Raw genomic sequence first — 27,845 nt, forward strand, 5'->3', positions numbered from 1 at the left:
AATATGTGTGTGATTAAAGCGACTGTTGGGTGACAACTGTCTTAACATGTGGTGATATAAACTAGCTGTGCTTCTCTTTATATGTCAAGCAAATGTGGAGGGTATATTTGACATGTTTCTGTCTGGAGGGAAAATGTTTCCTATGTAGAGTTTGGAGCAAACAAACTAATTTGCTTAGTGTCTTCAAGAATATTTCCTGGAGAACTTAAGAGTTACTTTAAATGAGCTGGTACTGGGGACTGAAATTTGAAAATGAAATTTGAAACTCACAAAAATGGTGGGTTATTTTGGATCTTTTCTTAATAGTTTTACATTTTATAGGCCAAATTGAACCAAAAAGCTTTTAGTTTAGCTGTTTCTGTCCCACTTTTTGATATTTTATGCCTCATTTAAATTTATCATGAACAACTTCTTCATTTATCTGAAACGTTTCCCTTATCAACAATTGAACTTTTATCATTCGGTTTATCAATAACGTGCTTGAGATTTCATCTAGCACAGATTCACACAGGTCTCCTGATCAATGGCTCTGCTACAGAATACTGATCCCTATCGACGTATGAAATTGTGCACTCGCAGCGTTTCCAATCCATCTCGGGGCCAGGGTGGGGAAACGGGGCGCCAGCGCCGCTGCAGGGATTTTAAAGAGCCGTGGATTCTGATAGCAATCAAGGGTGGTGTCAAAAATACAAACAACATGCCCTCCCCTCCCTTCTTCTGTAAAATCTTCTGTTTAATTACAGTAAACCTGTGCGTGGGTGTGCGTGTGTGTGTGGAGGTACATGCGAGGCAGTAAGTGGGTTTAATAACCTCCAGCTGGATGTAATTGTCAATCAAAGTTGACGTGTCCTGCAGGGATTCATCAAATGTGCCACAAAATCCTTCTGTCCTTCGTTATGCCCTTTACTGTGTGGCTATTTCAAAAGTAAAATTATATTGCTGCAGGTATATTTTGCGGTAATAGTAATGAATATTTCACACAAAAAACACCTAAGCTTTCTGTCAATCCTTTTATACCTTGCAAAGCTTCTAAACATGTTATAAAATGGATTTAAACTTTTTTGCATTTTGTCACTTAACAACCACAATTTTAAATGCATTTTGTTGTGATTATATGACAGATCAACATCAAGTTGATCATCTTTGTGAAGTAGACTTTGCTCATACAGATACCCGTTCTTTTTTTATAAAATAGCTTAGACTCAATCTGATTGGACAGAAACTGCCTGTGAACATTACTTTTTAAATTTCTCCTCATGTGAAACAGCATTTTGCTTCCACTACCATGTTTCACTGTGGCTATGGAGTGTTTAGGATGTTAGATTTTGAAGACCATATCTAGTTTTTCTTCAGATTATTCTACCTCACCTGCTCAGGCTTACCCCATTCTATCCCTGGCAAATGCCGTAAATGTGTCCTTTCATTTGTTTCTTTTTCTAGGCTTCCCCACCCTCTCCTTAGCTGACCAGATGAGTCTCCTGCAAAGCGGATGGATGGAGATCCTGATCCTTCGGGTGGTGTTTCGCTCGCTGGTCATGGAGGACAAACTGGTTTATGCCGAGGACTACATTATGGACGAGGAGCAATCCAAACTGGCTGGGCTGTTTGATCTGAACAATGCAATCCTGCAGCTGGTAAAGAAGTACAAAAGCATGGGTCTGGAAAAGGAGGAGTTTGTGCTCCTCAAGGCCATCGCTCTCGCAAATTCAGGTACTACTTTTGATTTGACTCTGAATCCAAAAAAAAAAAAATCTTTCACAGCTTTAACCCGATCCCTTTTACTTTCAGACTCCATGCAAATCGAGGACTCTGAGGCAGTTCAGAGACTTCAAGACGTCCTTCATGGGGCCCTGCAGGACCATGAGGCCACGCACCACCCTGAGGACTGTCGGCGTGCCGGAAAGCTGATCATGACCCTCCCTCTTCTCCGTCAGACGGCCGCTCGCGCTGTCCAGCATTTCTGCAGCATCAAACAGGACGGCCGCGTGCCGATGCACAAACTCTTCCTCGAGCTCCTCGAGGCCAAAGCTTGATCAGAAACAGAGCTGTCCGCTGCTTTGTGAGAAGAAGCGAGGCATATTGGTAAATAGTGGGTTCGCGACTCTGTGTATTCGTCCATTTTAGCTCGCTTCCTAATTAATATTCTTTTCTTTTTTGGAGACACAGCCCTCCTGTTTCCTATAAAAAAACAGTGAAATTGGTTCAAGTGTGCTAACCCGTTGACTTATGGGACAGATGGCTTAAAAGCAGAAGAATCGCGCCTTCTTCAGATATTTACAATTATATGCCAAACCTTATTTCTTTAAAATCATTTTAAGAAACACTTGATACTTGAAGATCCTTCTGGATTATTTTGCTCATCTTGAAGCCTGTATAATCTGCATCCTAGTGGTTTAGAGAACATTAATGATAAGATTTTTTTTGTTGTTGTTGTAATGGTAGTTATATACTGTTAGTCTTGCCAAAGAGTAAAGACTCTTTATTATTGAGTTATACCAGCAGATGTCCATGATATTTTGATGTGGCCTATGAAATGTTCATAAAACCCTGCTCCCTTGCTTTATTGTATAGCAAAAGCATCTATCTCCCTTCATGCACAGGTGAAGGAGGGGATTGTTGTTATTATTATTATTACTAGCATTAATATTTTACCAGGCATTTTCAGGGAAAGAGTACTTTATCTTCACGATGCAACAGTACTACAGCAAAGTAATATTTATTTATTTGTGGCTCTGTTCTGTTTCTTTTATTTACAAATGGGCTGTTGCAGCAAGAGGATAATTTTTTAAGATTTTTAACTAATATTATTGTGAGATCATTTTTTTACTAGCTTCTCTGCTGCAGCACAGATAACTGACACCATATCATGATATTACCATTGAAGTGCATAATATCATAGAGTTGTGCAGAACAGTAATATGACTTCATGTAAAACAAACAAACAAAAAAAAGGCTGCCATAATGTATAGTTCACTTCAAAAGTTTACACGCTGTGTTAACTTCGGACCTTTAATGATTCATATGAACTGTTTTTATTGAACTTGGTTGATATTTTTTAATTATTTAAAATCTGGAAGAATTTTTAATTTATGGAGGACTTTCTCTCATCCATAAAGACCTAATTATATGCATACCCTCTAACAACTAAGACTTTGCTAAATGTTTCTTAGGAAATCGCACCTCGGCCACAGTTTGTGTAGCCTGCGTCAACATAAGCATAGTCCATACATTTTCAACTAGGGCGAGAAAAGGAACATTACAGAGGCTTCATATTAACCCGCTTTATTGCTTCTAAAACCAGTTTAAATGTGTGGGGACATCCAACTGTGTCCAAGTTTCAACCATCTAGCTGTTGGTTTGTGGTGAAGTTGGTTCACCTATGACATTGTCCCGTTTACTGTACGAGTACAAATGACTACAAAACATTTCCACAGCATGGCACCACAGCCACCATGCTTTACAGATGTTCTTAGATTTAAAAGCCTTACCTTGACTCATCCAAACAAACCTTTTGTCACTGACCAAATAGTGTAAAATGTGTCTCAAATGATTGTCCAGGGAGAAGAAGAGGAATTTTGACTGTATATTTGGTGTTGATTTGGTAGAGGATTCTTCTTTTTCTAAATACTCATTCAGTCCATGTTGATGTTAAACTGGCTTCACTAGATAGTGATGCTAATGTTTAGCAATCTTCCAGTTTAATCCTGGTTTCTTTAATCTAAATACAGCTGGGTATTCTAACAAGTCAATGATTCCAATGGGAGATGGGGGGGAAACAACAGGCTAACGCCATGTTATGAATTTGCATGTAAGCATAATTTTGTACCTCTATGGATCAGAGAAAATGTACAATTAACACAAACTTGCATGTGCACATTTTGTGTTTTCAAAAAATGCCCTGGGCAAGAAAAAAAAAAAAAAGGAACAGTTCACATGCATCTTTAAAGGACCAAACTTACAGTCATGCACCTGAAACGTTTCTGTAAACTTCTGACCAGAACTGTAGATCTGTAATTAGGGAAGCAAGTTGATGTCTTTTCTATAGTAGAAGTCTGTGTGTAGGATCAAACGTGTGCACTGATTTCATTTTAGCCATAATGTTTGGGGAACCTGGTGGTGGCACTCTGTTAATCTGCTAGCGTGTGTTTGTTGTGTGAAGAGTCTCTGAAATTTGTCTCCCGCCACACATCTCGAAGGAGGAGTGTGTGGTGGGGAGGATGGTGAGGGGGCGAACCTTTCAGATTTAGGGTCAAACGGCACCAATATGGTCGGTTTTAAATGTTTGTCATGTAAGATTTGCTGTATGTACATCATGTCTTATGCCAACAGCGGGGTTTTACAGATGTGAGCGGATTCTTCTCTCCCCTGCAGGAGCTGAGCAGTGCTGTTTCATTCTCAGGTGGATTCTTGGGCAATAAAGACGATCCCCTTAATGCAAAGCTCATAATATCTGAGTGTCTTCTTCCTCAATAAAAGCGAAGGGAATTCATTAAGAGCTGGTAAGTGGGCGCAGTCTATTCTGCCTCAGCCTGACAATGAACTCTTATTTCCATGTTCGGCCCATTATGGCACATTTAGGCCATCCGAGCCCAGTTGGATGAAGATTTATAATTAACAGCGGTAATGTAATGAAGTCGAAAAGTGGGCCCAAAGAGAGAGAGAGAGATGACGGTATTGAGCTTAACATCGCACTCATTGCCTTGTCATGTAGAGATCCTGAGGGGAAAAAAATCATCTCTTAGCTTCTGATTTCAGCAGAAATATTGTTTAAAAGCTGCAAAGATGAGGGCAGGTCAGCTAAACCTTAAACCGGTGTCCGAAGGCAGTCCTCAAGGTTTCGTATCTGGCATGCTCTGGTCTAACACAGCCGAATCAAATGATGCTTCTCCAGCAGGCCTCTGCAGAACAATATAACATGCTGAGAAGGTAGTTGGACCATTTCCATCAGCCGTGTCGGAGCAGAGACGCATCTAAAAACGGCACGACTTGAGGACCGGGGTCCGAGACTCCTGCCTTAAACAATGAAGATGGATGAAGTGACCCAAGCTGATCCAAATCCAACTGAACCCTCACCCACCCCCGTTTCTGCCAGCTGAATTCATCTGTCCTTAAAACATCGTTGAACGCTCCGGGGGATTCGGGGACAAGCTGGAGAATTTTCACCACATCAGCTGTCAGTAAGCGAGTTAGCCATCTTGAGTGATGTATTCCCGTATGTTCCTGTGTGTAAATGGGTTAGTATGTGTCGGGGCGACACACACCTCCGCTGATGGATGAGGCCTCCCGAGGAGATGGGCTGTAAAAAAAAAAAGGCTGATTCTGGCACTCAAGGATGAGATCACTTCCTCAATAAAAAAGCATTGTCCCGAATCATCACAGCAAGGTATGAATGCTGATTAGGATATTAAGCAGAGAATAGCTGCTCTGTGAAAATAAATCAAATGAAGTGAGGCTTTATTTAGGAGGGAGGGGGGGGGGGCTTTGAAACGGAGCAGCGATGGTTGGGCTACAGGCTCAAGGAGTCTAAAATAATTATTTAATTGTCTATGGCTTCCTTTTACAAACTCACTACTTAGTCTGGAAAAGTCTGGAATTTGATTCTAAGCATTTCCCAGGTTTGGAAAATGTGTAGAATTTATTCATCATCACCATCCATCCATCTGTCCATCCATCCAGACTTCCATCCATCCAAACACACTCATTTATCTTCAGAATTTAGAATTTAGAACTCTGTTCTTTAAAATTATTATGTATAAAATATATACAATTATACTGTATGTTTGACGTAAGTTATGAGAGAGTTTATTGCTGCTTCCACAGATATTTGGTCTCGATATGAAGTTTAAAATATGTTGCATTGGATCAAAACAAAATAGAAAGTGGGATTTTTTTTTAAATTATTATTATTTTTTACTTTACATTTCCTTTTGGAAGGAAATTGTAGAGATTAAAGAATTTAATAAGACCAAAGACGTTTTGCGTCAAAACATTATGACTCTACATTCCTGGAGGGTTTTCCGTTTTCATAGCTGGTTACGGCTGCAGAGCATGCTAACCTGTATGAAGACAGCATGCAGCTGTTTTCAGGACTGCAGAGGGTCACAGGCCCCCCTGCAGCTTCCTTTGCACAGTGACTCCATGCATTCAGCTGGACAGCTACATCCAGTAGCTGCTGCATGCTGCCATCATCTGGTTTGACAGCGTACTACAGGAGACACCATATTGACCAATGGCTTCACGTTATTCTCCAGCATATTAGGAGCTCACTATATGCTCAGATGACATATTAGGAGCTTACTGCAGCTTTTTTTAAAAAAAATATATATATACCTTTCTCATTACCATTTGTATTAATACAAGGTTTTTTTCCAGCATGAAACAAATAAAGCATTACACTACAAAGTTTGCAAAAAAAAAGTGTAACTCAGGTGCACATTTGATGCAAACTTACCTGCAAATACCTGCAACATCAACTTTCATTCACATGAACGTTTCTTTAATAAACTTGGTGACTAATTTAAACATACAGTATGTGATTTCATAAGAATAGACATACACATGAATAGTGTATAAGAAGAGCTTCACGTCTCCGCAGGTAAACTGAAAGCCGACACCCGGCTGTTACCATGGCACCTGCCGAGGAAAAGCCAAGGCTGATGGGAGCTTTAGAGGCACTCAGGAACATGAATGCAGTCGGTTCCAAGCTCTTTGACTCTTGACCCTGTCTGGGAATTATCGGTCCTGGGTAGGGAATGACCACAGCAAATTTTTTTGACACATTTTGACTACTTAATGTCCAAAGGAAAAGGTCAAGATGGGGCTACAGGTGAGATCCTAAACCCTGTGTAGGTCTGTGGCCTTGCGATTGATGTCACACAGCGAAGGGCCGCCAGCCTCCCCAACACAGGCCGAACCACGGACCTCAGCACTGGTGAGTCCAACGCCCTCGACACAAAGCTTCTGCTTCTATCACTTCTACTGAATAAACTTACACTTTCACAAAAGGTTTCCCTAATAAACAAGCTAAAAGTGACCAAGTTGCGCATCATCGCGGCATTATTGGATGCCTGAACTAGGCCTTGCAGGTAAACATGTCTCCAGTTACAAAGTTATCTCTCCGTCGGTGCACAGCGTGCTCATCTTTCATTCACACTGTGTTGATTTCAGATCCACAAGTTCATTTTTCTCTGAGAGCTATTTTAGCCAATAACCCAAACACTTTTCAGAAAATTATGCTTAAAATTATACAACTTAAAATATGATCCACATGACAGAAAACTTTGCAACTGTTTTAACATTATATTTTAGGTGGTTTCTTGTAAAAAAAAAAAAAAAAAAAACAAACACACTGCCCAAGAAGATATTTTACCAGAAAAAAATGTTGCCAATTTGTTAATTGCTTAACATACAAAGCAAAAGCAATAATTCTCCAATTGCACTGTGCAACATGGTGACAATTAAATGTAGTTTTCTCTTTTTTTTATGGTTTTGTCATTTTTAATAGCGTTATTATTTTTTTTATATCCAACGTTACGACTTCTTAATCCACTTTACCATGTGTTTAAGTTGAGCATCTGATAGTTAAATACTTGTCTAACATTTACTCGTCTATTTGTAGACTTTTGAGTTATATTCACAAAATTCTCTCTACGTTTTGTGCTCTCATAATCGACAAAGCTTAAAAACTGCTCGGTATGTTTTTTTCCACAAGTTCTGTTTTCTCCAGACTCACCGAGCCCCACTCCTCCTGGAGGAGGCGGCGGCGTTGCCGGGGGTGACCGGGCAGATGGAGGGCGGCGAGAGCATCATGTCGTCCAGGAGCTTTGGTTCATCGTGGTGATGGCCGCCATCGCCCTGCTGCTGCTGGCCGTCGTGTTAGGAGTCGTGCTTCACAGGGTAAAGAGACCGGCCTCCTTTTCTGCTCTCTTTAAATGCAAAGCCGTCATGTTGCAGCTTCATGTTCCGCCAGGCCCTGAATAAACCCCCCCTCACCAGGGCGAGGCCTCCTCTGGTCGCTCTCCCCATGCAGAAGAGGAGCCCCATGGCTGTGTACCCGCCCAGCAACTCTGTCCTGGTAAGAGCAACTTTTACCCTCGGGTCTTTATTCTCTGATTTCCGAAAACATTGTAGAAACTAGGTCATCACAGCTTACAAAGGTGTCAGACGAGTTAGTGTTGTTGTTTTTCAAACAATAGCCTTGCTCTATTTCACACGGTGCCCCAGAAAGTCAGGACAAAAAGCACGTCGCCAGACCTAAAACATAGCTTTAAATTTATGAGGGTTTGCAACATGGCCTGTTTTCTTTCAATGCGTTCTCACTGAACCTTTTGAGCATCTTGAGCTGCCATACTGTACATTACATGAGCAACAGGATGCATCTCTGTGTCAATGCTGCTTATTATTTTATTTTATTTTATTTTAAATAACTGCCAGTGTTGCTCTCTCTGTTTCAGTTCGACATGGTGCCAGACACTACCGGCTTCTCCAGCAGCGTGACCCTGAAGGGATTCTCCATGAAGATTGAGGTAAAACGCCAAACAACGTGTGTGTGTGTGTGTGTGTGTGCGCGTGTGGGTGTGGGTGTGTGTGTGTGTGTGTGGGGTCCTGGCAAGTGGAGTAGCATGTGACACAAATATTTTATTTCAACGTTGCATCGTTAGCTTCCGTTTCTGTTGATTCATTGCAGAGAGGGACTTCCTTGAAGGTTTGAATCAAAAACAGATTTTCATCATATCATGCACTAGAAATATTTCTGCGCTGAGACATGAATTTAAGTTTGTATCCAATTTTAACCAGTGTAGCGACTGCTTTAATGAATAAGTCAGATTTAATTGCCTTCATTTAAGTCCTTTTAACTCCAAAATTGTCAGCTAAAAAAAAAGAAAAGGTTTCTCAAAAACTGATGAAAAATATTTTTTATTTGATTTGTTTTTCAACTTTTAGTCTTTACAACCACTGCACCCTGAAACATTCAAAGTGAAGGTTATTACATTTTCAAGTCCAGGAGGTTTAACCAGCTCCACAGCTTTATATTAGAAGATAAATAATATCCATAAACTACCTTTTTCGTATTATAATTAGTAGATCTGAGACTGTTTATTGCCTGGCAGCAACATTTGTCTTGATTTATCATTATTCCTGGGGGAATGTTGTATTTAAAAAAGTCACACACAAGGCATTTAGTGTGAAAATGTTAGTTTCCAAAAAAAAAACTGTAATATGTAATTTTTCCTGCTTTACATGAGAAACTTACACTTCAACCTTGAATGTCAATATAATTATATTGCTGCCCAAAAACGCCATCATTAATGAAAAAAAAAGTAGAATCAAATCAACTTGAAAAGAGAAATTTTAGTGTGATAAAGCACTTGGTCTCAAGATCTTTTTTTCTTTCTTTCTTCTTTTTTTACGTGTGTTTTGTGTTCATCCAGGAGATTCTGGAGGCTAAATGCGAGCCCACCGAAGAGATCGTTGCAGGAGAGGAAGAGGGCGTTCTCAGTGTGAACTCCCTGCGACGCAGCATCAGCCAGGTGATCGACGGGAAGTCTCTCGCAGGAGACGACGACGTCTGGGACCCCAACATCTCAGCCCATGACAGCGGGATGGTGAGAGACCCCAAAAATGTATGCTGAACATGTCAAAAAAAAACAAAAAGAAATGACGCAAAGCACTTAAAAATATACAAAAAAGAAATGTAGGTGAAAAGTTAAAAAGAAAAAAAACAAGCAAAACTATTTTTATATGAATAGAAGTTCGAGCGTGCCCTATTTTACTTTGCAGTTCATGGATGACGAGGAATTTGTGGACACCATCAAAGGCTTCAGCACTGTGAGGAAAGAGCACACGATGTTCACAGACACCAACCTGTGACCCCACAAAAAACATTTGGTCCCCACAGCTCAGTCAGGAGGGCAATAGCATCAGTCATGATGAGGCTTGTCACCACAGGGGCTCACAGAAGAGAAGCTTCATGTGAAGATCCAGTGGAAGAAGAAGAAACATCTCTTTATTTAAACACAACTGGAAGAAAATCCATTTTATTGACGTGAAGGAAGCAGCAGGACAAGCAGAATCCCGTAGAAGATACTTTAGTCTCTATATTCTACTCTGGTGTTCATAGATTCAGGACTCTGAAGCAGGTCCTGAATCACCTTTTTATTTTTGTGGACGATTTAGGACCTAATGAGGAAGACATGTAAACCCCAGTGTTGTGAAGTCGGCTTCCAGGTGCCATCATGTTCATCAGAAGCTGGAAAAGCATTTCTTTTTTTTGTAACTATGTACTTTCTGGACATGCAGATTTATTGATTTATTGGACATGGAGATTTATTCTCCAGCAGTGATTTGTAGAAATTGCTTGTGCCGTTTCTAACTTACAAATTAAAAGACATCTGTCAAATAAACAAAAGACATCTTTCCTATTTTGAACAGTTTGTGAGATAATTTGGCCTTGGTATTAAATAATGGTCTTTGGGGAAAAAAATTAAGTTTGCCTGACACACAGTGTGCCAATTTCCCAAATTACAAAAAACGCTGAAGCTGCATTCACTTTGTAAGAACTGTTGAGTGTTGTATTACAGCTAATATTGAAGCAGAAAAAGATGATTTGATGGATTTATACCCATCTTTACCCAAGATTATCACAAATGTTCAAATCTCCACAGAGCAGAATATGTTATTGATTTCGTAGCCATCATTCTGTGTTTGGACATCATGACTGACATTACTTATACATTTCAGATAATTTATAAGCTTACTAAACTGGATGACACTTCAGTTGTGATTCTTTGCTCACCACAAGAGGGCGACTGTGTACCATCTTTAGGACAGTCAGGTAAAAGAGGTTTTGCTAAAGCACAGGTGTCGAAGTCCAGTCCTCAAGGGCCGGTGTCCTGCAGTTTTTAGATGTGCCACAGGTAGAAAACACTGGAATGAAATGGCTTAATTACCTCCTCCTTGTGTAGATCAGTTCTCCAGAGCCTTGCTAATGACCTAATTATTCTATTCAGGTGTGGTGCAGCAGAGGCACATCTAAAAGTTGCAGGACAGCGGCCCTTGAGGACTGGACTTTGACACCCCTGTGCTAAAGCGACTGTTTGCTGCTTCACCGTGAAAAAAACAAGCTTAAGCGTCAGACCCAGGTCAACATTAAGACTAAGTCAAATTCTAATAAGGCTGGACTAAAGAGTGAGACATAAATAAGGGTTATAAAAAAATAACTTTACTACATTGTTGCTTCTGGAACACAATTTTACCAAAAACAAAAACTGATCAAACAAACTGACAGGAGATGCAACAGTGAAGCCGTCTATAAGAAAGGACAGAGCAGGATGTATTCCTTCAGGAAGCTAAGGTCCTTCAAGGTCAGCAGCAAGATGCTGCAGATCTTCTCTTAAGTCTGTTACTGAGTCTCATCTCTTCTGCCGCCGTCTCTTGGTACAGTAGCATCAGAGGTGATTCTGCTCTGGGGACGACTGTGGAACCTCTGGAGATGATGATAAACTCTTCATAAAAAAATCAAGAAAGTTATGGACAACCCTAACCGTCCTCTTTATGAAATTGTTTTGGGGAAACAATGTGTCTTCAGTCAGAGGCTTCTTCAAATTTGCTGTAGTACAGGCTGCTACAAGAGATCTTTCCTGCCAACAGCCGTCACCGTCTACAATAACTCTGAAGAATTTGAATTAGAGAAGTAATTATGAATTTGATCAATGAAATCATTGTTGCTAACTATGGGTTTATTTGAATACAAAACACAAAGCATATATGAATATATGTAATAAAATTAGACAAAGAATGTTTTACAAAGTAAACCATACACGCCAAGGTGTTTAAATATATAATTTCTTTTTATTTGAAATGTGTTGCAATGCAATAATGTGGGCACAAAACACTTGCACCATTACAGTCGAGATCATGGTTACAAAACATTCACATAATAAATTACTATACTGCAGTACCACATGAGACAGTAAACATAATCCCCCCCTAGCTAGGGAAATAAATTGCATTAGGTACATGAGTTTAATAAATGTACAAAATATTTTTACAGGCATTTAACAAAGGCAGCCTCTTGTTTTTGTTAGTTTTTTTTTACTTGTTCGTCATCTATAAATATAAATCTCTAACCTGGAGTTAGACTGATATGTTTGTCAAAATGGCCAGAGATCCTTCAGTGACATGAGGGCTGAAAGCCATTTCACTTCTAAACCATTGCTGATAAAATTTACAAACATTTTTCATTAACGCATTTGATTCAACAGACATTACAAAACCCCTTTAAGCTTTAAAAATATTAAATGCTTGTTTCCTTTCCAGTTTTCTTGATATTGCTGCAACGTGCACTTTTCCCTTTAGTGTGATATTTAAATATGTCTGTAAACAAATCACTAATCATTGGAAATGTGTTTTCTGCAGCAGCAGCAGCAGTAAAGTGCATGCAGCACATGCTGGGTTGAAAATAGCTGGCATCTGTAGAAACATGTCACATACAAATATTTAAATATATATATTGTTTTGAAACAACAGAAGAAAGATAAAATCATTACCTCTTACTTTTTTGCAAATCGATGTGCAATCTTCCCCAACACCCACTTCACCCACCGAAACATTTTCCTTCTTGGAGTCTCCCAATCCGGTAGCGCTTCACAATACAGCCCATATTTTCCACAGAACTTAGTGGTTCATCTCCAGAATGGAATTCGTTGGTTACTTTCCCAGAACTGAGAGGATACTTTCAACAATTGGACTGTGTTATGAGGTGGCTAATAATTTACTAGTGCCTTCCTGGGACTTAAAGGTTTACTTTTCTGAAACTTTCAGAGAGCTTAGTAGTTATTTCCATGCAAGGTCCTAGAAAGTAACCAGAATGTTTCTGGGACGTAACCAGAAAGTTCCCTTAAAGCGCAAGAAAAATATCTTTCAAGATCCAGAAAGCATCCAATAAGTTCAAGGAAAATACTCAGTAAGATCCGGGAAGGTAACCAGCGAGTTCCATTAAAGTTTTGGGAAAGTAACTGCAAAGTTCCTGAATGTACCCGCCAGGTTTCAGAAAAGCTTCGGAAAGTACCTAGCGTTGTCTGAGAGAGTTTCAGAAAGTTTGGGCAGTTATATGTAATGTGATCGACTTTGGTGACATATCTAAAATTGCTACACTGAAGCAGACGCAGTGAAAACACCACCTGAGCCATTACACAGGAAGCTTCTCCTGGGACGTTTTCTGCAAAACGCGTCTTTGATCATGTTTTATTATTATCATGCAGGTGACACGAATCAAGTCCTTATAGAAACTCTGACAAGACTAGACATGTAAACTGAGTTGGGAATGTTTTATCTACCAGAACAAGAACGTTAAAGTACCGACACTGACGACTGTACCTGAGACCTAAGCGACACCTGACCTGAATGTTTGCGTACCAACTTCATCTGTGATCACACACCGGTGATTCCCTGCAGGACTCATAGCTTTAAGTCGGCACAAGCCATAAGGAAACTAGGCAGCTGCTAGTAAAATATTTTTTTCATGTTTTAGCCGTTTCTAATGTTTCACCCCAATTCACTTCACTGTCAACATTTCAGGCAGCACGCAAATTCTGACTGGATCTTAAAAGTGTAAAACTAGAATTCTAAAAGACAATAAAACTGGGATTTCATATATAGATGTTAAAATGCAACGGACTTGACTGGCTAAAATTTAGACTTAAACTATCATAAGATACTTTTACATTCAACTAAACATAAAAAAAACTACCAGCCACAACTACCCAACCTTCACAATCTTCAACCAAGTTACATACATTTAGACTACTGTAGTCTACAGCCTTTCAATGAAGGATTTCCAATTTCCTCATTGAATCTTTTAAATGTTTAGTCCGATAACATTAATTATAATCACAGAACCTCCTCAAATCATTTCTGTCACTGACTTTACTAAAGAGAAAACTGAGCGGAAATGTTGTTCACTAACGTTTCTCTTGAAAAACCAGAGGAATGCTCATTTAAAATGATTCCATTTTGACAAAGATTTTTCATCGTTCGCTGATGAGATCCACTCTGTGCTATATTCTGCAGAACTCCACCTTTGCACCATCAGGTCACTGATAAAGTGCAACCCCGCTGTCCCTAAAGCCAATGTCCTAAAACACAGAGAACTTATGTGACAAAACAACAATTAATGCCGATGTAAACTTAGTTAATACATTATTTCCCACCAATGGACATATGAAACAAGGGGAATCTGCAAACTAATCCTACGTGGAAGTGGTGAATTTGTTGGGGTTGACATCACAACATCTAGAAAAATCATTCCAATCCCTCATCTTGTTAACTTAAAAAGAAATTCTTATCCAAAAATATTTTTTTCACGACTTTGATCATTTTTGTCCCTTTTTCAAACTGTGCAATCCCTCTCAGTCATGTAGAAAACGTCTCATTTTAAACATTCAGCTTCACACCGCTTGTACCTGAAACTAACATGCAACAAACAGTTTTAAAGTTTTAAATTAAAGGGCTTCCTCTGTGATTTTGAGAGAGCTGAGCTTAAAAATCGTGCAATAAATCATGGGGATAATCAATGCTTGATGCCTTCGACTTGCCTGGCACTTTTTCACCGATCGCACCGATCGGACTTGTTTTCCCTGTCAGGCAGCTGAGGGAAAGTGGATTTGATAATCAAAGCAGGCTGTTTGGACTGCATTTCCCTTGCAGAGGCCTGCCGATGGATTTCAGCGGATAAAAAAAAACAAAACACCTTCAAGGATCGTTTGTTTTTCTCCAATAGCACCTGGCTAATCAGGAAGTGAGGTGTTCAGGCTAACACTGATTACTGGCATCCACATGAGTCGTTACAGGTGCATCTCAATATATTCGAGTATCATCGAAAAGCTGATTTCAGCAGTTCAGCTTGAGAAAGAAATGCCGGATATGAGTTTTTAACATCGAGTCGATATGTTTCAAATGTTTATTTATGCCAGTTTGGATGATTGTTGCCTGTAGTTGCTGAAAAACCCCAAATTAATTTCACAAGATATTAAAATATTATTCAAGACTGAAATAAGAGGATTATCACTAAGGTGGAATATTAGTAATAGTACCACTTTTACTTTTTGCTTGTGGACCTTTTTACTACTGCACTTTTTCCTTCCACTCAACCTTCTCTTAATATGCTGGGATACAAAATTCTGAACAGCAAACGTCTTCAGCAATGCCATTATGTGGCTTACTCATTAGATGGAGGGTAAATTTGGTTTTTGCATAAGTTGTAAGCCATAATCATCGAAAACAAACAGAAACAAACAATTGAAATTTATCATTCTGTGTAGAGAATTCATATAAAATGAGTTTCTCCTTAGCAACGACTTGCATCATCAAAAAGTTTACTTTAGTATCAATTATTGAGATGCACCTGTGTAAAGTCACAATATGAAAACATGGAGCACTGAATGAATAAAAAAAACTAACTAAATATTAGAACTTAAAAAGAACTACAAAAGACTTAAGAGTCGTATCAAAAGTAAAGAATACGAGGAGAGAGGCAGAGCAGAAAGTTCCACGAGGAAAACTGAGAAGGAAAAAAAGGAAAGAAGGTTTGGATTTAAATCAGTTCCTGCGTTTTTCCAAAACTGAAACCCTCCTCTGCCGCTCGACGCTGAAGAGGCAAAAGCTTCCCGTCTGAATTTACGTGGGACAAAGAACTGTGGAGAAAAAAATATATAGATAAACATCTGGTGAGAATCGCTGCAGCACATGAAGCAGCAGAGGTGTGGAGCATGGCAGAGCAGCTACAGCCGGGAGGAATGTGTGGTTAGAGGCGAGGAAACCCCCGACTACAGGTGAGAAGCAAGCACACCAACAGCTGCTACTACAAGCTGGCAGAGCGAGGGGAAATTATGAGCGCGAGTGGGCTGTGTTTTTCAGAGTGGGTGTAGCACGGCTAGAAGCACCATACAGCACAACTGGCACCACGGCAGAGAGCGACGGAGGGGTGGGAGGCTGATTGCTCTGGTTAAAAAGGGAATATTGTGCAGACAGGGAGGAAGATGAGGCGTTCAATGTCAATGAGCGGGGTTAGCCTCACGAACCTCAGGTTCCTCCACTTTCATACGAGAGCTACCCGAAGGACAGAGCAGCACAGGCGAGAGGGAAAGGAAGGCACATGTCAACAACAGACACATTCACCGCTAAAGCTCACGGATTTATCGGGCTGGGGAAGTTGTGGAAGAAAAGCAGCTGAAAAGCTGGTCACTGAATTTTATGACGTTCAAAGCAAAGAGGGAAGATTATGAAGCAGGAGACCAGTTTTTTTTTTTCACACATGAATGACTAGAACCAGACTGGAATAAGTTTTGAGCCAAATTATCAACGAGTCATATAAAAACAGAGAGGAAGCAGCTTCATGTTAGGCTTGAACTGTATTCAATAAATGAGAATATTCGTCCAGATGAGTCTCGCTTGTCAGATTAAAAGTATCTTTTGAAAAAGTGCTTTTCATTAAGCTCACATTTCTCATTTAAATTTTTTCTTTTTCATTAGTGTAATGTAAGATTCTAAGTATAAAATGTGCTTTCATTCATGGTAAGCAGAAACTCATCATGATTAGAAAAATACTGGTAAAACATCAGTTTTCTCTATTTAAACTATATAATGTGTTTTACTTGATGGAGTTACTAAAATAAATGGACTTTTCAATTATCTAACTTACTGAATGGGTCTGAAGAGTGTCCTTCACTTCATTGCTGAGTAAATTAAATGGGTCAAATCACATAACTAATCTAGATTTTAGAATGATGGTGAAATTAAAAAGCTTGAATCAGTGCTGGGAAGAAAAGAAATCCTGATTTGGGCATTTCTAACAACCAGCATGCTTCAACTATTATATTGTAGCAAATATTGCTTGTGTGATTGCATTCTTATTAGGAAGACAACTGTGATTCCATTTTGTGCACCTTTACTTTTACTAAACCATTAAGTTTAAGCAGTTGTGTTATTTGTGGTACTTCTACATTATATAAAGTAGCAAGTCTTTGCTTTATACACAAATTAAAAACACTATTCATATTTTTTTTCACATTTTGAAATGTCATCAATGAAATTATTTTGGCCCTATAAATTTAACAACAAACCCACATTTCTGGTCCTGGACATCCTGTGTTTTTACTATAACTAACCAACACATTTAGCTTCCTCTCTTTACTGTAACTTGTCCTGTAACCTTTTGCTTGTTTATGCAACCAAATGCACAGCAGTTCCCCTTCGTTATAATTCCACTTTCTGTGTTCATACTTTAGCTGCGTCTGAAATGGTCAGTGGGTGTGGCCACAGAGTGAGACATTATGTCAACACTTCTGATGAGACTTATTACTTCTTTAGTGCAAATCTATCAAACAGTGAACTAAGACTTAAGTATAAAATACACTTCTGGATGGAAGTCAAGACTTTTAACTTTTTTATTTTGTAGGTACATGCGACTGCTTAAGTACGAATTAGTCTCATGGTTTTACAGTTAAAAAAATAAGCATTTTACTGAAGTTATTACAATATATTTTTTCTTAATCTCGTTGCCTTGCTTGGGTAAAAGCCTTAAAATAAAAGTCATATTTACCTTTCAGTATGTAATCTGTTAGGAGGGCTGGTACCTTCTCGCTGTCATCCCTCATGGCATGAAGGACTGATATGGAAAGAGAAGGACAGAGGAGTCAGAGACGTAAACAAAATCTGACTAATGACACGTCTCTGTTCCTCATTGGTTCACCGCTCGGTGATCTCCTATGTTCTTGTTCATGGACTCACTCTTTGTGAGGATCTGGAGGTCTTCTACAGAAGGAGAGCCTGCTTTCTTTTCATAGGGGATCACCGTGGTCAGATACTAAAGAGATAAATATGTATATACATTACAAACATGGGAACCGATAAAAAAAATACACCAACTGATTAAATTTAACTTTAGTGTAATTTTGGAATTAAGTGTTGTGTTAAAGTTACAGAACATGCAAAGGATTTTTGTAGAAAATAAAGGAGGGCAAAAAATATTTCAATACAAAAAAAAAGATGACTGGGTGATTGTATTTTGTCACAGTGCAACCACAAACTTTAACATGATACATCTGGATTTTATGTAACAGACTAAAACAAAGTAGTGCATAATATGCATTGGTAGATGCATTACTTTAGGTGGAAAGCCGTATATTTTAATGTCAACTTTAAGACAATCTGATAAAAAAAAACAACAAGTTTGCTTTAAATTTCTGCACAAATTCACCCCGACCTCTCTGCTGTGTCCCTTAGTTTGTTCACTAATGTTCTCATTGAAGTTTGTGTTTGTAACAAGACAAAATGTGAAAAGTTCAGGGAGCAAGAACACTTTTGCAAGGCACTGTAAGGAATTTAATTAAAAAAAAAAAAGGAAAAGACAAAAATTTAATGCAACAAAAGGACAAACTAAACAAAAATTATGGAGCAAAAGAAAAAAAGAGAAAAGGAATGCGCATGCCAGTTGAAACCCAGAGGTGAAAAAGCAGCACAGAAAAGAATCCGCAGTTGGAAGAAAGAGCAGGGGGCACCTGTTTATCCCCTCCTGAGTGGCCAAAAGTTTGACGGAGACCATTTTGAATGACATTGGAGAGTCCCTCCAGAGTGAGGAGCTACAAGGAGTGAGAGGAAGGAGGAAAAAAAGAGATTTGACGAAAGATGAGGAGGCTCTCTATGACAGGAAGGAAAGGCGCTGGTGCTGATAAGAGGGTGACTACAGTGAAAACTCTTCGGCCGGGTCATGCGTCTCTTTTCCTAACTTGGAAGTAGTGCGTGGTGCGTCACACGTGTGGTTATGTCGTTAACCTTCAAACCATGATAATGCATTTATTTTGTGTGTTTTCGGTGAATACCTCCCTGCTGACTCACCGTGCCTGGTATGTGTGTGCTGTTTGTCCTCTGACCGTTGGGCCCCGTCGTGGTTGTGCTACGGATTTTCTTCTTCTTGCGCAGCAGTTCGCGGTGCTCCTTCTGTTTGTTCTGCACGTCGATCAGCAGCGAAATAAAGCTGTTCTTGACCTGCACCATACGCAACATTTCAGTAAACTACGGCAGGGGTTTGGAAAATACAAAGCTGAAAGAATAAAACTGATTATCTTAGTTAATAGTTTTCAGAACTTTTATTTCAATTAACAGAATTGACTAAATAAGCAAAAAATATAAAAAAATGACAAGATAAAGGAGAATTAAAGTATGAAGCAAAAGGATTCGTACCTCAAAATGTGAGATTTTTCACATTTTGACACATTACAACCCCAACTGGTTGGACTTTATGTAATAGATCAACATTACGTAGGCACCAAATTGTGAGAAGGAAGGAAAATTATACATAGGCAACTTCTGAAGGTAATCGATTGAACTGGATTTTATTGATTGTAACAGAGTAAAAGGGGTCTGGAGACGAATGTAAGGCACACTTATTAAAACATTTTAAAAGCCATGCATCTTTTTTTTACCTCTTTAAAATTACACCCTATGTTGTGTTGATCAATCACATAAAAACCCAGTAAAATAAATGTTTGTTTATGGGTGCAAGCATGATAAAATATGAGAATAGGGGGGGGTGAATATTTTTGCAAGAAACTAAGTCGCATACTAATAACCAAACAGTTGTCTTTACTGCCTTGGTAGTTGAGGAATAACGTGCATTATAGATACCATAAAGTAATGTTTGCCTGTTTTTCCAGTAAATTATTTGTTTATAACTACGCATTTTATTAATTAGTGATGCAGTTAAGGTTGACAAGAAACATTGGGATAAAAACACTGGCAATTAATACATTTACAGTAGTGAGCTGCTTATGATAAAGGCTCATCTGAATGTTTTTTTTTTTTGAGGCTACAGATGATAAATCTAATAATTTAATATTCTCAGTATCCTTGTGATCTGTACAAATATCACTCAAGTGTTTTTTTTTTTTAGATTCTGTCAAATCTACTCAGAGTGAATCATGACACAGAGACAAACATACAAATAAAGCTGCTGGTCGTTCTGACCTCATGGTGACAGAAGGCAGAGGGTGCTGCCGTCTGTTCTCACCAAACACAACGTGCGTGTGTGTGTGTGTGTGTGTGGGTGTGTGCGTGTGTGTTGCTTAAAGCTCTCTGAATGCTTCAAAGCTGCTCTGCTTTAGCAACATCTCTGCAAACGTTTCTGGTTGATCTGAGTTTGGAGTTAATGTGCGATCAGATTTAAGTACCTCCTTCTCAAAGTCCAGCTCGTCTCGCAGCGCCAGAGCTTGGATCAGCTCCTCGCTGTAGCGGCGGATGGCCGCCTCCACTTCCTCCAGGGTCCGGCTGAGCTCCGACACAGACAGCTGACGAAGCCCTGCGGACCAAACGTGGGGCGGAAACGGGAAGAGCAGATTTAATGTAGAGAAGAAGCTCGGTGCAGGTCGAACCACAAAGAAAACCAAAAAAATAATTATAATTTATGATAAATGATAATAATTTCACACTCATCCAATTTTAGAACATTTACAGTGACATGCATATCAAGCCGATTACATAACATTTGGGACGACACATGCGCTGATTACATAACAACCATATCACATGTGCACATTTAAAACACTTGCTACACAGAGTCCTATTAAAATTGTTTAAGTTATTTAGATAATCATAAAATTGTTCACATGGGCACATTAAAACAGTACAGTAGTTTTCTATTCCTGTGTGTGTGGGCGTGTGTTTGTGTGTGTGAGAGAGCAGGTAAACTCACGTTCCTCAAAGCTGGTGTTGGAGCCAGATCGTTTCAAAGCGCCGAGGTCCTGAGAGAGCATCGACAGGTCGGACTGGGAAGGACTCTCGTCATCGTCCGGGTCGGGAGATTCCTGCATCATCTCTTCGATCTCCTCTATCACCTAAAAACACCACAACTTTCAGCCAGATGCCAACTTCCATGAACTAGTTTGACCATTTGCTCAAAAATGTAGTTTTGTAACCAGAATGCATGTCTTACAGCATCCGATTCTTGTGCGAGAAACATCAGGTTGAGTTTTTCAGCACAGAAATGACACCAATGTCGGAGCTAATTAATCGTTTTGCGCTTTAGCTAACTTTGAAAAAGTTTAGCTCACTTAGCTTCCCCTAAAGTAATTTTTCAAGATAAATTCTACATATGGGTGTTTAGAAAATTTTCAGTTGAATAATATGTAGCACCTGTGTTGAGGTTTTGGTTATTGGGTATGCAATCACACAGTGACCCTGTAGAGGGCGATGTACCATGTGGCAACATGTGTCATTGATACATGGTGGGTATCAACATGGTCCAATATAGCGCCTTAGCATTATCTTCTGCTAAATACCAAGTTTTTAGCGCTTTAGCATTAGCAAAACTAATGTTTATGATCAGAGCTTTAGGATTAGTGCAACTAACCTTTCAGTTTGCAGTGCCCACCATCTTACTAAGGAATGATGTAAAGTAGCAATATATAAGGAGATCCTTGTGAGGTCAGCATGTTTATTATTTAACCACATCGTATGTTGATTCTGGGTGTGACATTTGCATTTGTATAAATCCAGAACAATAAACTGTCCCATAATATTTATTTATACATCCGTAACAAAACTTTCTAAACATATCCCGCTTCTGTGTTTGCTTTACTTCCCTGCCTTAGTTATGCGTCATTGAAGTAAACACGTAAATCTAATTTAAGGAAGTAGCTAATAAGCCGACAGGCTTGTATATTAAAACATACAGAAAATAAGGATTAACTGCTGTCAGTTTAATTTCATTGTTTGTTTGGTTTTTTTTTTGTTTCATTGGCAGTTTAATTTTCTTTGTGCTGAAATGTTTTCATTAAATTTATGTGCTCAGAAAATCTTCACACAATTTCAATTAATTCCTTTTTTTTTTTATAGAGAAATATTTTAAACCAGATTTCTATTTATTCCGGTTCGGTTCCACATTTTGCCCACTTGACTCTCGTGAATAATTAGAATGAGTGATCAAACCAATAAAGCTCAGTAGGTAGTAATCCACTCCTGTATGATATTAATCACCGACATGTACACTGCCTTACAGTAGATAAACAATAGAAGATATAGTATATGAATCTACGTTGTAATTAAACTCTTGGTCAGCAGTGCAGATGTAAACAGACTCTTTGGTGGGAACCGATTGACGCATGGCTAATATAAAATGTCCAGTCGCAGCACATTGTGTGGAATAACAGTTAACAGTTATTCCACACAATAATTCACAGTTTGAGCAGGAGTGTGAATGAGCTACCTGTTCAGCGGTGAAGAGAGGCTCCTCATTAATGCAGGAGACAATGATTGAGTGCATATCCAGCTGTTCCCGCAGCTCCTCATCCTCATCGTCGGACAGATCCAAAGACTGGTTATCCGTCTTCTGTCCCTTGGGAGGAGGAGATGAGGGCAGAAATTTAGGCATACAATATTTTACCCGACAAGACTTTAAACTGGATTTTAAATTCCAAAGCAAAAACCTGGACAACGAAAGATTTATATCAGAATTGTTGGATTCAAGGTTTCTTTTATTTCTTTGTTGACAAGAATGGAAACTTTTGAGACTTGGTGCCACTTTGCCGCAATATGATGAAAAGTGGAAAAGAACAGAAAGGCTTCTAGACCAGGAAAGTGCAGTGAAGGTAGGCTCACCAGAATAAAAGACCATTTCAGAGAAGTTAGTAATGGAGATGTTTAGATGAACCGACAATGTGAAAGATGCCAGCAGCTGAGAAAAAGTGCAGCTTTGGGGATTAAAACCAGATCAATCCGTTTTCACCTCCTTCCATCAGTAAAACTCAATCTGTTTGATTACAAGATCCTTTACACTTTTATTTAGAACATGTTCCACTCAAATATTTGATTTTGAAAGTTGTTCCTCTAAAATAAAATATAACTGTTTGTGAAAAGTTAATTTATTAAGGTAATTAGTTTGGTAAATTCAACTTAGTATCTGTTTTTTTCTTGTTTTTGCCCTTTTTTTGTCACACTTTGAATCAAAAGAAATTGTAGATTAAGTGATGACAGAGGGACAATCAAGCGTGGATTGTAACAAGGCGAGTGACTGAAATTAATCTCTTTAATTAGGTCAAGTAGGTGCCAATTCTCTGCATTTGTGAGGTATCATTTGCTGCAATCTGCAGAAAGTGAATCACTAAATAAAAGAGTGTGTGTGTGTGTAGTACCTCTTGATCTTTGAGCTTGAGGGCAGGCAGGTGCAAGGACCGAGTGTAGGACGTCTTCCAGTCCACAGGCATCACGTTTCCGTAGTTATTGGTCAAAGAGTTCCACACTCTGAATGGACGAATAAAAGAAGAGTTAAAGGTCAAAGCACAACAAAGGAGACTTTTTATAAGATGCAGATGCAACAAGGCGCGCTTCCTTCTCTTTTTTATCGTGACACAGCATTGCATGGCTGAATGCTGACCACCCCCTCACAAGCTGAGCTCTGAACACTGCTGCATGATGCATTAAAACTAGTCATCAAGTATTGCAACACTTAAAGCGAACCTCTATGAACTTTACGAAGCAGGAGAACATTTTCTCTAAGCTTAGTCGGCACATGAATAAGTGGAACCGAAGGAATAAATTCAGAGCACGCGTACCTGCTCTGCTTAGCAAAGATGGTCTGGAAAAGGGAGACGAGTGTTTACTGAAAACCTTTCCATAGCCAAATGTGCCAAGTCAGACAGTCATTTGTAAAGAAGACAAGACGTTGATGATAAATGCTAAAACTGTGTTGTTAGGCGGCGCGTTGTTAGAAACTGTCTCCTAAGTAACCCCATGTGGGAACAGAGAGAAACTCAAAATATCCTGTTGTTCACCACTGATGAACAACAACAACAACAGTGATTAAATAAGTGAGGCACCCATGTGAACATTTTGGGACAATACCAACATTTATAATGCTGTTTTGGTTGATAACCAATATTTTTATTTGCTCATAATTTGGACAAAAAGAATTTATCTGGTTTTACTTAAAGGAACAATACAATACATTAAAAAAATGGCTAGCAATAATCAACACCGATGTTAATGCTGATATTTTGGGCCTTCCATAGACTAAAATTTGAGATAATACTTTAAAGATGATTTAGTTTTAGCTTTTATCCTCTCATATAAGCATGTATGCCACTTTCTTCTACAAACACGAATACTTTTTTGGACCTTTTTGGATGAGCTAGTTAAAGTATTTACTGTACATTGAGCATTTTTAAATAATCCTTTTTTTTTCTGTTTCCGATGACAGAACCCGGAAGAAAGTTCGAAATCCAAACATTTTTTCGAACCTATGATCTTTTTTTCCATCGTTTCCTAGACTTGCATAGAAACTCCGAAGAAAATCAGCGCTCACAGTAGGACTCACATGCTCATGCAAGTGTGTTTTGGCACTTTTGGCTCCGATTGTGCATGGATGGGTGCTGCGAACCCATGTGTCACAGTTGCGCTACAATGTCCAGGACAAATGTTTACATAACATCCATGTTTCTCCCTCAAGTGTTCATGTGCTGCTCGGCGAGCTGCTAGCTTGTTCTAAATAGGACGAAGCGTGGCAGGAAACGCCGTGGGCCCCGAGCGGTGACAGCGTCTCAGGCACGTGAACGCCTGCCTAAACACACCGCCGGCTACCGTCTCAAAACAGCGACTTGACAGCGCCGCTACAGCAAGATCATTTAATTGTTGTGACTCCAACTCACCACTCATTAGTGTGGGGCACTGTCTTGAATTTATTTGTACCGATAAAATCTTTGGTACGCAGGCAAAATCTGGAGGAGTTGGCTCCAACATAGCAGTCTAAATCCAAAGGAAGGTCCGTAAACGTCATCCTTGTGATCCTGCAGTTTGTTTCAGACACAGAATTTCAGTGGAGCTTGTTAAGGAGCTGGACACGTTCTGTAGAAGTGCAGCCATCCAGAAAAGACTCCAACTGAGTCTGGCGCTGATTTTAGGGCTGTGGAAGGCTGCGGTCCAATTATTTCATACCCTGCGTCCTGTTTCTCCCTTAAAAAAAACAAAACAAACACCAGTCTAAACTCCTCAAAATACATTCACCTAAACTTGAAGATTTTTTTTATTTTAAACTTCCTATATTGACATGGGTAGTTTGGCTTAAAATGAGAAAATATGATGTATTAATCACTGTGTAATTTTAATGGTACCAAAAAGATCTTTGCCAGATTGCAAAAATGCTTTCTAGTCTGAAAAAATAAACACTGCTTCAACTTTCGACCTATAGAAACAATTCAGCAAGAAAGAAATAATAAAATTTGCTGTGAATGGGATCTAATAAGACGTAGTCAAAAAAAAAAAAAGGATTTTCTATCAATACTTGGGATAAAAAACTAAATTCAAACACATATACAGTTGATATTTTTTAGGCTTTTAAACAACCTGTAGATTAAAGTTGATTTCCACATTTATTCTGGGGTTAAGAAGTTGACACCGGCTCTAAGTTTCAAATAAAATATAACACATTGTCAGTATGAGCTTACATATTGCCCACTCTATGTGGCCAAATCAAAGAGTCTCACAATGTTCAATGCAAAGGGCAAGAGGAGGTTGATTCATGCAGCCAGCTGTGCAGAGAAAAGTAACATCTATTCCCGCGGCGATGTAATGCCATGTTGTCATGTGAATGTGTAGCTGTGACCTTTGAGTGCCGATGAGACCCAGCAACTGCTAGAAACCTCGAAGTGGGATCCGAACAGCTCAATCTTTCTGTAATAGCACCATGGCTGCGATTGTTGTGAATAATTTTAGGGATTGTGAAAAAGGAACATGGAACTGTCTCCACCGTATTAAGCGGCACGAGTCGATAGTTTTGTTGTGGAAGAATAGGCTGCTTCCATCTTAAACCTGGTTGAACAAACATTTCCGCTTTTAGATTTTAAATTTTTTTTAGCTCAAATCCTTTGCTCAAAATTAACTGCATCATTTTTTGTCATTTGTATTGTAAAAAACTGTTTACTGTGGGTTTTTTTTTTTGTCAATGTTTTGTTTTCCTTTGTAGCAATAAAGGTGTTAGGGAAGACTACAGCTATTTTTATAAAATTTAAATTCAGTACTTTAGTTTTGTTGACTATAATTTCAATTATATTAAACTGGCAGGATGTTCTGTAATGACACATCTATAATAATAATAATAATAATAATAATAATAATAATAATAATAATAATAATATGGACCAATAATCACAAAACTAAATTATTTCTGTTCCTTTTTGTAATTTGGCTGTACAATTTTTAACAAGTTCCAATGCAAACTAAAGGATATGAATTACTCCAAAATTTCAGCTTTACTTTTAAGGCAACATATCAGTTATTTTAATGCTCCCCCCCCCACTTTAGATAGAATAGTTTGCTTTCAAATACAATCTTTTTGAAAATGTACCTCCTGTAATAACTGTTCATGATTTCAAAACTGCAATAACAAGACGCAAACAAAGAAACATTTCCATTCCTACGTTTTTACTCAGCGGAGTCTCGTCCCTTAACTTTGAGAAATGCTGCCTATGACCTTAAGGGAAACATTTACATTTTAAATACTGCATGGAGTTTGTGGATGATGTGCCTTTTTCTCGGCGTTTAATCAAATCTTGCTACACAGAAGCAGAAAGTGAACCGTGCAACCGGTTTTTCCACTGCACTGACCGGCTGTCTTCCATCCAGACAGCTAAGATTCCCTCAGAGTGTAATATATGAATTTAGTATAGAGTTAGCTTGTGAGGCTAATGTGGCGAGCTGCGAGATTAAAAGTTACAACATAAAAGCACAGACAGGTAATTAACACTCACTCGTCGTCTTTCAGGTAATTCTCCTCTGTGATTGGTTTAATGGGAGCGATGTTTTCCGTCGCGGTGTTGTAGTTTCGGAAACACACGGTTAGCTTTTCGTCGAAGTCGTGGACCAGGTCCTCCATCGACTTGAAGCTGCAGATCTCCCCGGAGAAACTGTTGTCCAGATCGGAGAAGTCGTCTGGGCCCGATGGGTCGCCTACGTTTGAGTTCAGCTGGTCCAGCTGCTCGGCCGACTCCGAGGACGGCTTGAATTCGTTGAAGTCCTGCCAGTCCTCATCGAAGTGGGCTAACGGCGCCGCCATGGCTGCCCGGTGAACCTGTCTATGCGGTCGGTCTCTCGGTGTCCTCCCCCGTGCTCTGCTGTCTGCGTTGACGCCAGACAGTGGGGGCGGGGTCTAATGACGTCAGCAATACAGCTCCTCCCATTTGCCAGCAAAACGAACCAAACATTCAGAGGCGTTAAATATTCAAACTGTTAATGTTTTAACATTAACAGGTTTGAATGTTAAGACATTAAAACCTGGGGGCTAAGACCCACCCAAAAATGTTAAGAATTTTTTTTTTTCTTTTAAGTTTTGTACATAATTGATACAAAAAGCCATGTGATCATGTAATTATTGTGCATTCCCAACTAAAAAAAAAGATACATTGTACATTGATATTAATGACACAATGAGAAACATTTAAGATGCATTACACTGATATATAGTGAATGTAATCATATAATTCAAATTATGAATGTCCTAAAGGTACTGCTACATTGACAGTAATACCTGCATACCTAAAGTGTCAGAACTGATACACACATTTTCACAAAACTTTTTCTGTAAATATATTATGTAAGTAAGAGAAACTGTTTTAAAATCAGCAGTAAGGTACAAAACATATTTCATTTTCTTGTAAATATCCCAACACTAGGACCTTATATTCCATGAAAACACTCACTCATCTATTAGTCAACAACCCAAGAATCCTACAGTACAGTATGATTCATCTTTTAGTTTATCTCATTTGGTATTGCAGATAGTTGCTAAAAGTAAAATGTTTGAT

At 39.0% G+C, this 27,845-nt stretch overlaps 3 protein-coding genes across 8 annotated transcripts in view; 2 read left to right on the forward strand and 1 right to left on the reverse strand.

Moving 5' to 3' along the window:
• Positions 1–4,424, forward strand: part of LOC102233493 (estrogen-related receptor gamma-like) — a 38,089-nt gene extending 33,665 nt beyond the window's left edge. For all 3 annotated transcript variants that reach the window (XM_023347265.1, XM_014469206.2, XM_023347264.1), the window contains exons 7-8: positions 1,441–1,710; positions 1,789–4,424. In XM_023347265.1, coding sequence (XP_023203033.1) covers positions 1,441–1,710; positions 1,789–2,033 — 515 coding nt within the window. In that variant the 3' untranslated portion in view covers positions 2,034–4,424. The remainder of the gene's footprint in view (positions 1–1,440; positions 1,711–1,788) is intronic.
• A 2,351-nt stretch (positions 4,425–6,775) lies between these two features.
• Positions 6,776–10,460, forward strand: LOC111611450 (usherin-like). The gene is made up of 6 exons (XM_023348269.1): positions 6,776–6,931; positions 7,727–7,896; positions 7,970–8,074; positions 8,454–8,525; positions 9,432–9,605; positions 9,781–10,460. Exons 2-6 carry the CDS (start codon positions 7,840–7,842, stop codon positions 9,868–9,870), a joined length of 498 nt encoding a protein of 165 aa, XP_023204037.1. The 5' UTR covers positions 6,776–6,931; positions 7,727–7,839; the 3' UTR covers positions 9,871–10,460.
• Positions 10,461–11,830: 1,370 nt separating this feature from the next.
• On the reverse strand, positions 11,831–27,163 carry fez2 (fasciculation and elongation protein zeta 2). Of its 4 annotated transcripts, XM_005800252.2 has the most exons (11): positions 26,793–27,163; positions 23,184–23,292; positions 22,259–22,387; positions 20,747–20,888; positions 20,226–20,353; positions 18,895–19,044; positions 18,558–18,638; positions 17,788–17,863; positions 17,600–17,665; positions 16,080–16,107; positions 11,831–15,692 (listed from the first exon to the last, which is right to left on the reverse strand). In XM_005800252.2, the coding sequence occupies exons 1-10, from the start codon at positions 27,095–27,097 to the stop codon at positions 16,097–16,099; spliced, it is 1,197 nt and encodes a 398-aa protein (XP_005800309.1). In that variant the 5' UTR covers positions 27,098–27,163; the 3' UTR covers positions 11,831–15,692; positions 16,080–16,096. The 4 variants fall into 4 exon arrangements, with proteins under 4 accessions (XP_005800309.1, XP_005800308.1, XP_023203611.1 ...); XM_005800251.2 differs by lacking the exon at positions 16,080–16,107; XM_023347843.1 differs by having other exon boundaries at positions 11,831–16,107.
• Positions 27,164–27,845: the final 682 nt, after the last annotated feature.

This window comes from Xiphophorus maculatus, chromosome 15, assembly GCF_002775205.1.
Source record: "Xiphophorus maculatus strain JP 163 A chromosome 15, X_maculatus-5.0-male, whole genome shotgun sequence".
Lineage (NCBI taxonomy): Eukaryota > Metazoa > Chordata > Actinopteri > Cyprinodontiformes > Poeciliidae > Xiphophorus > Xiphophorus maculatus.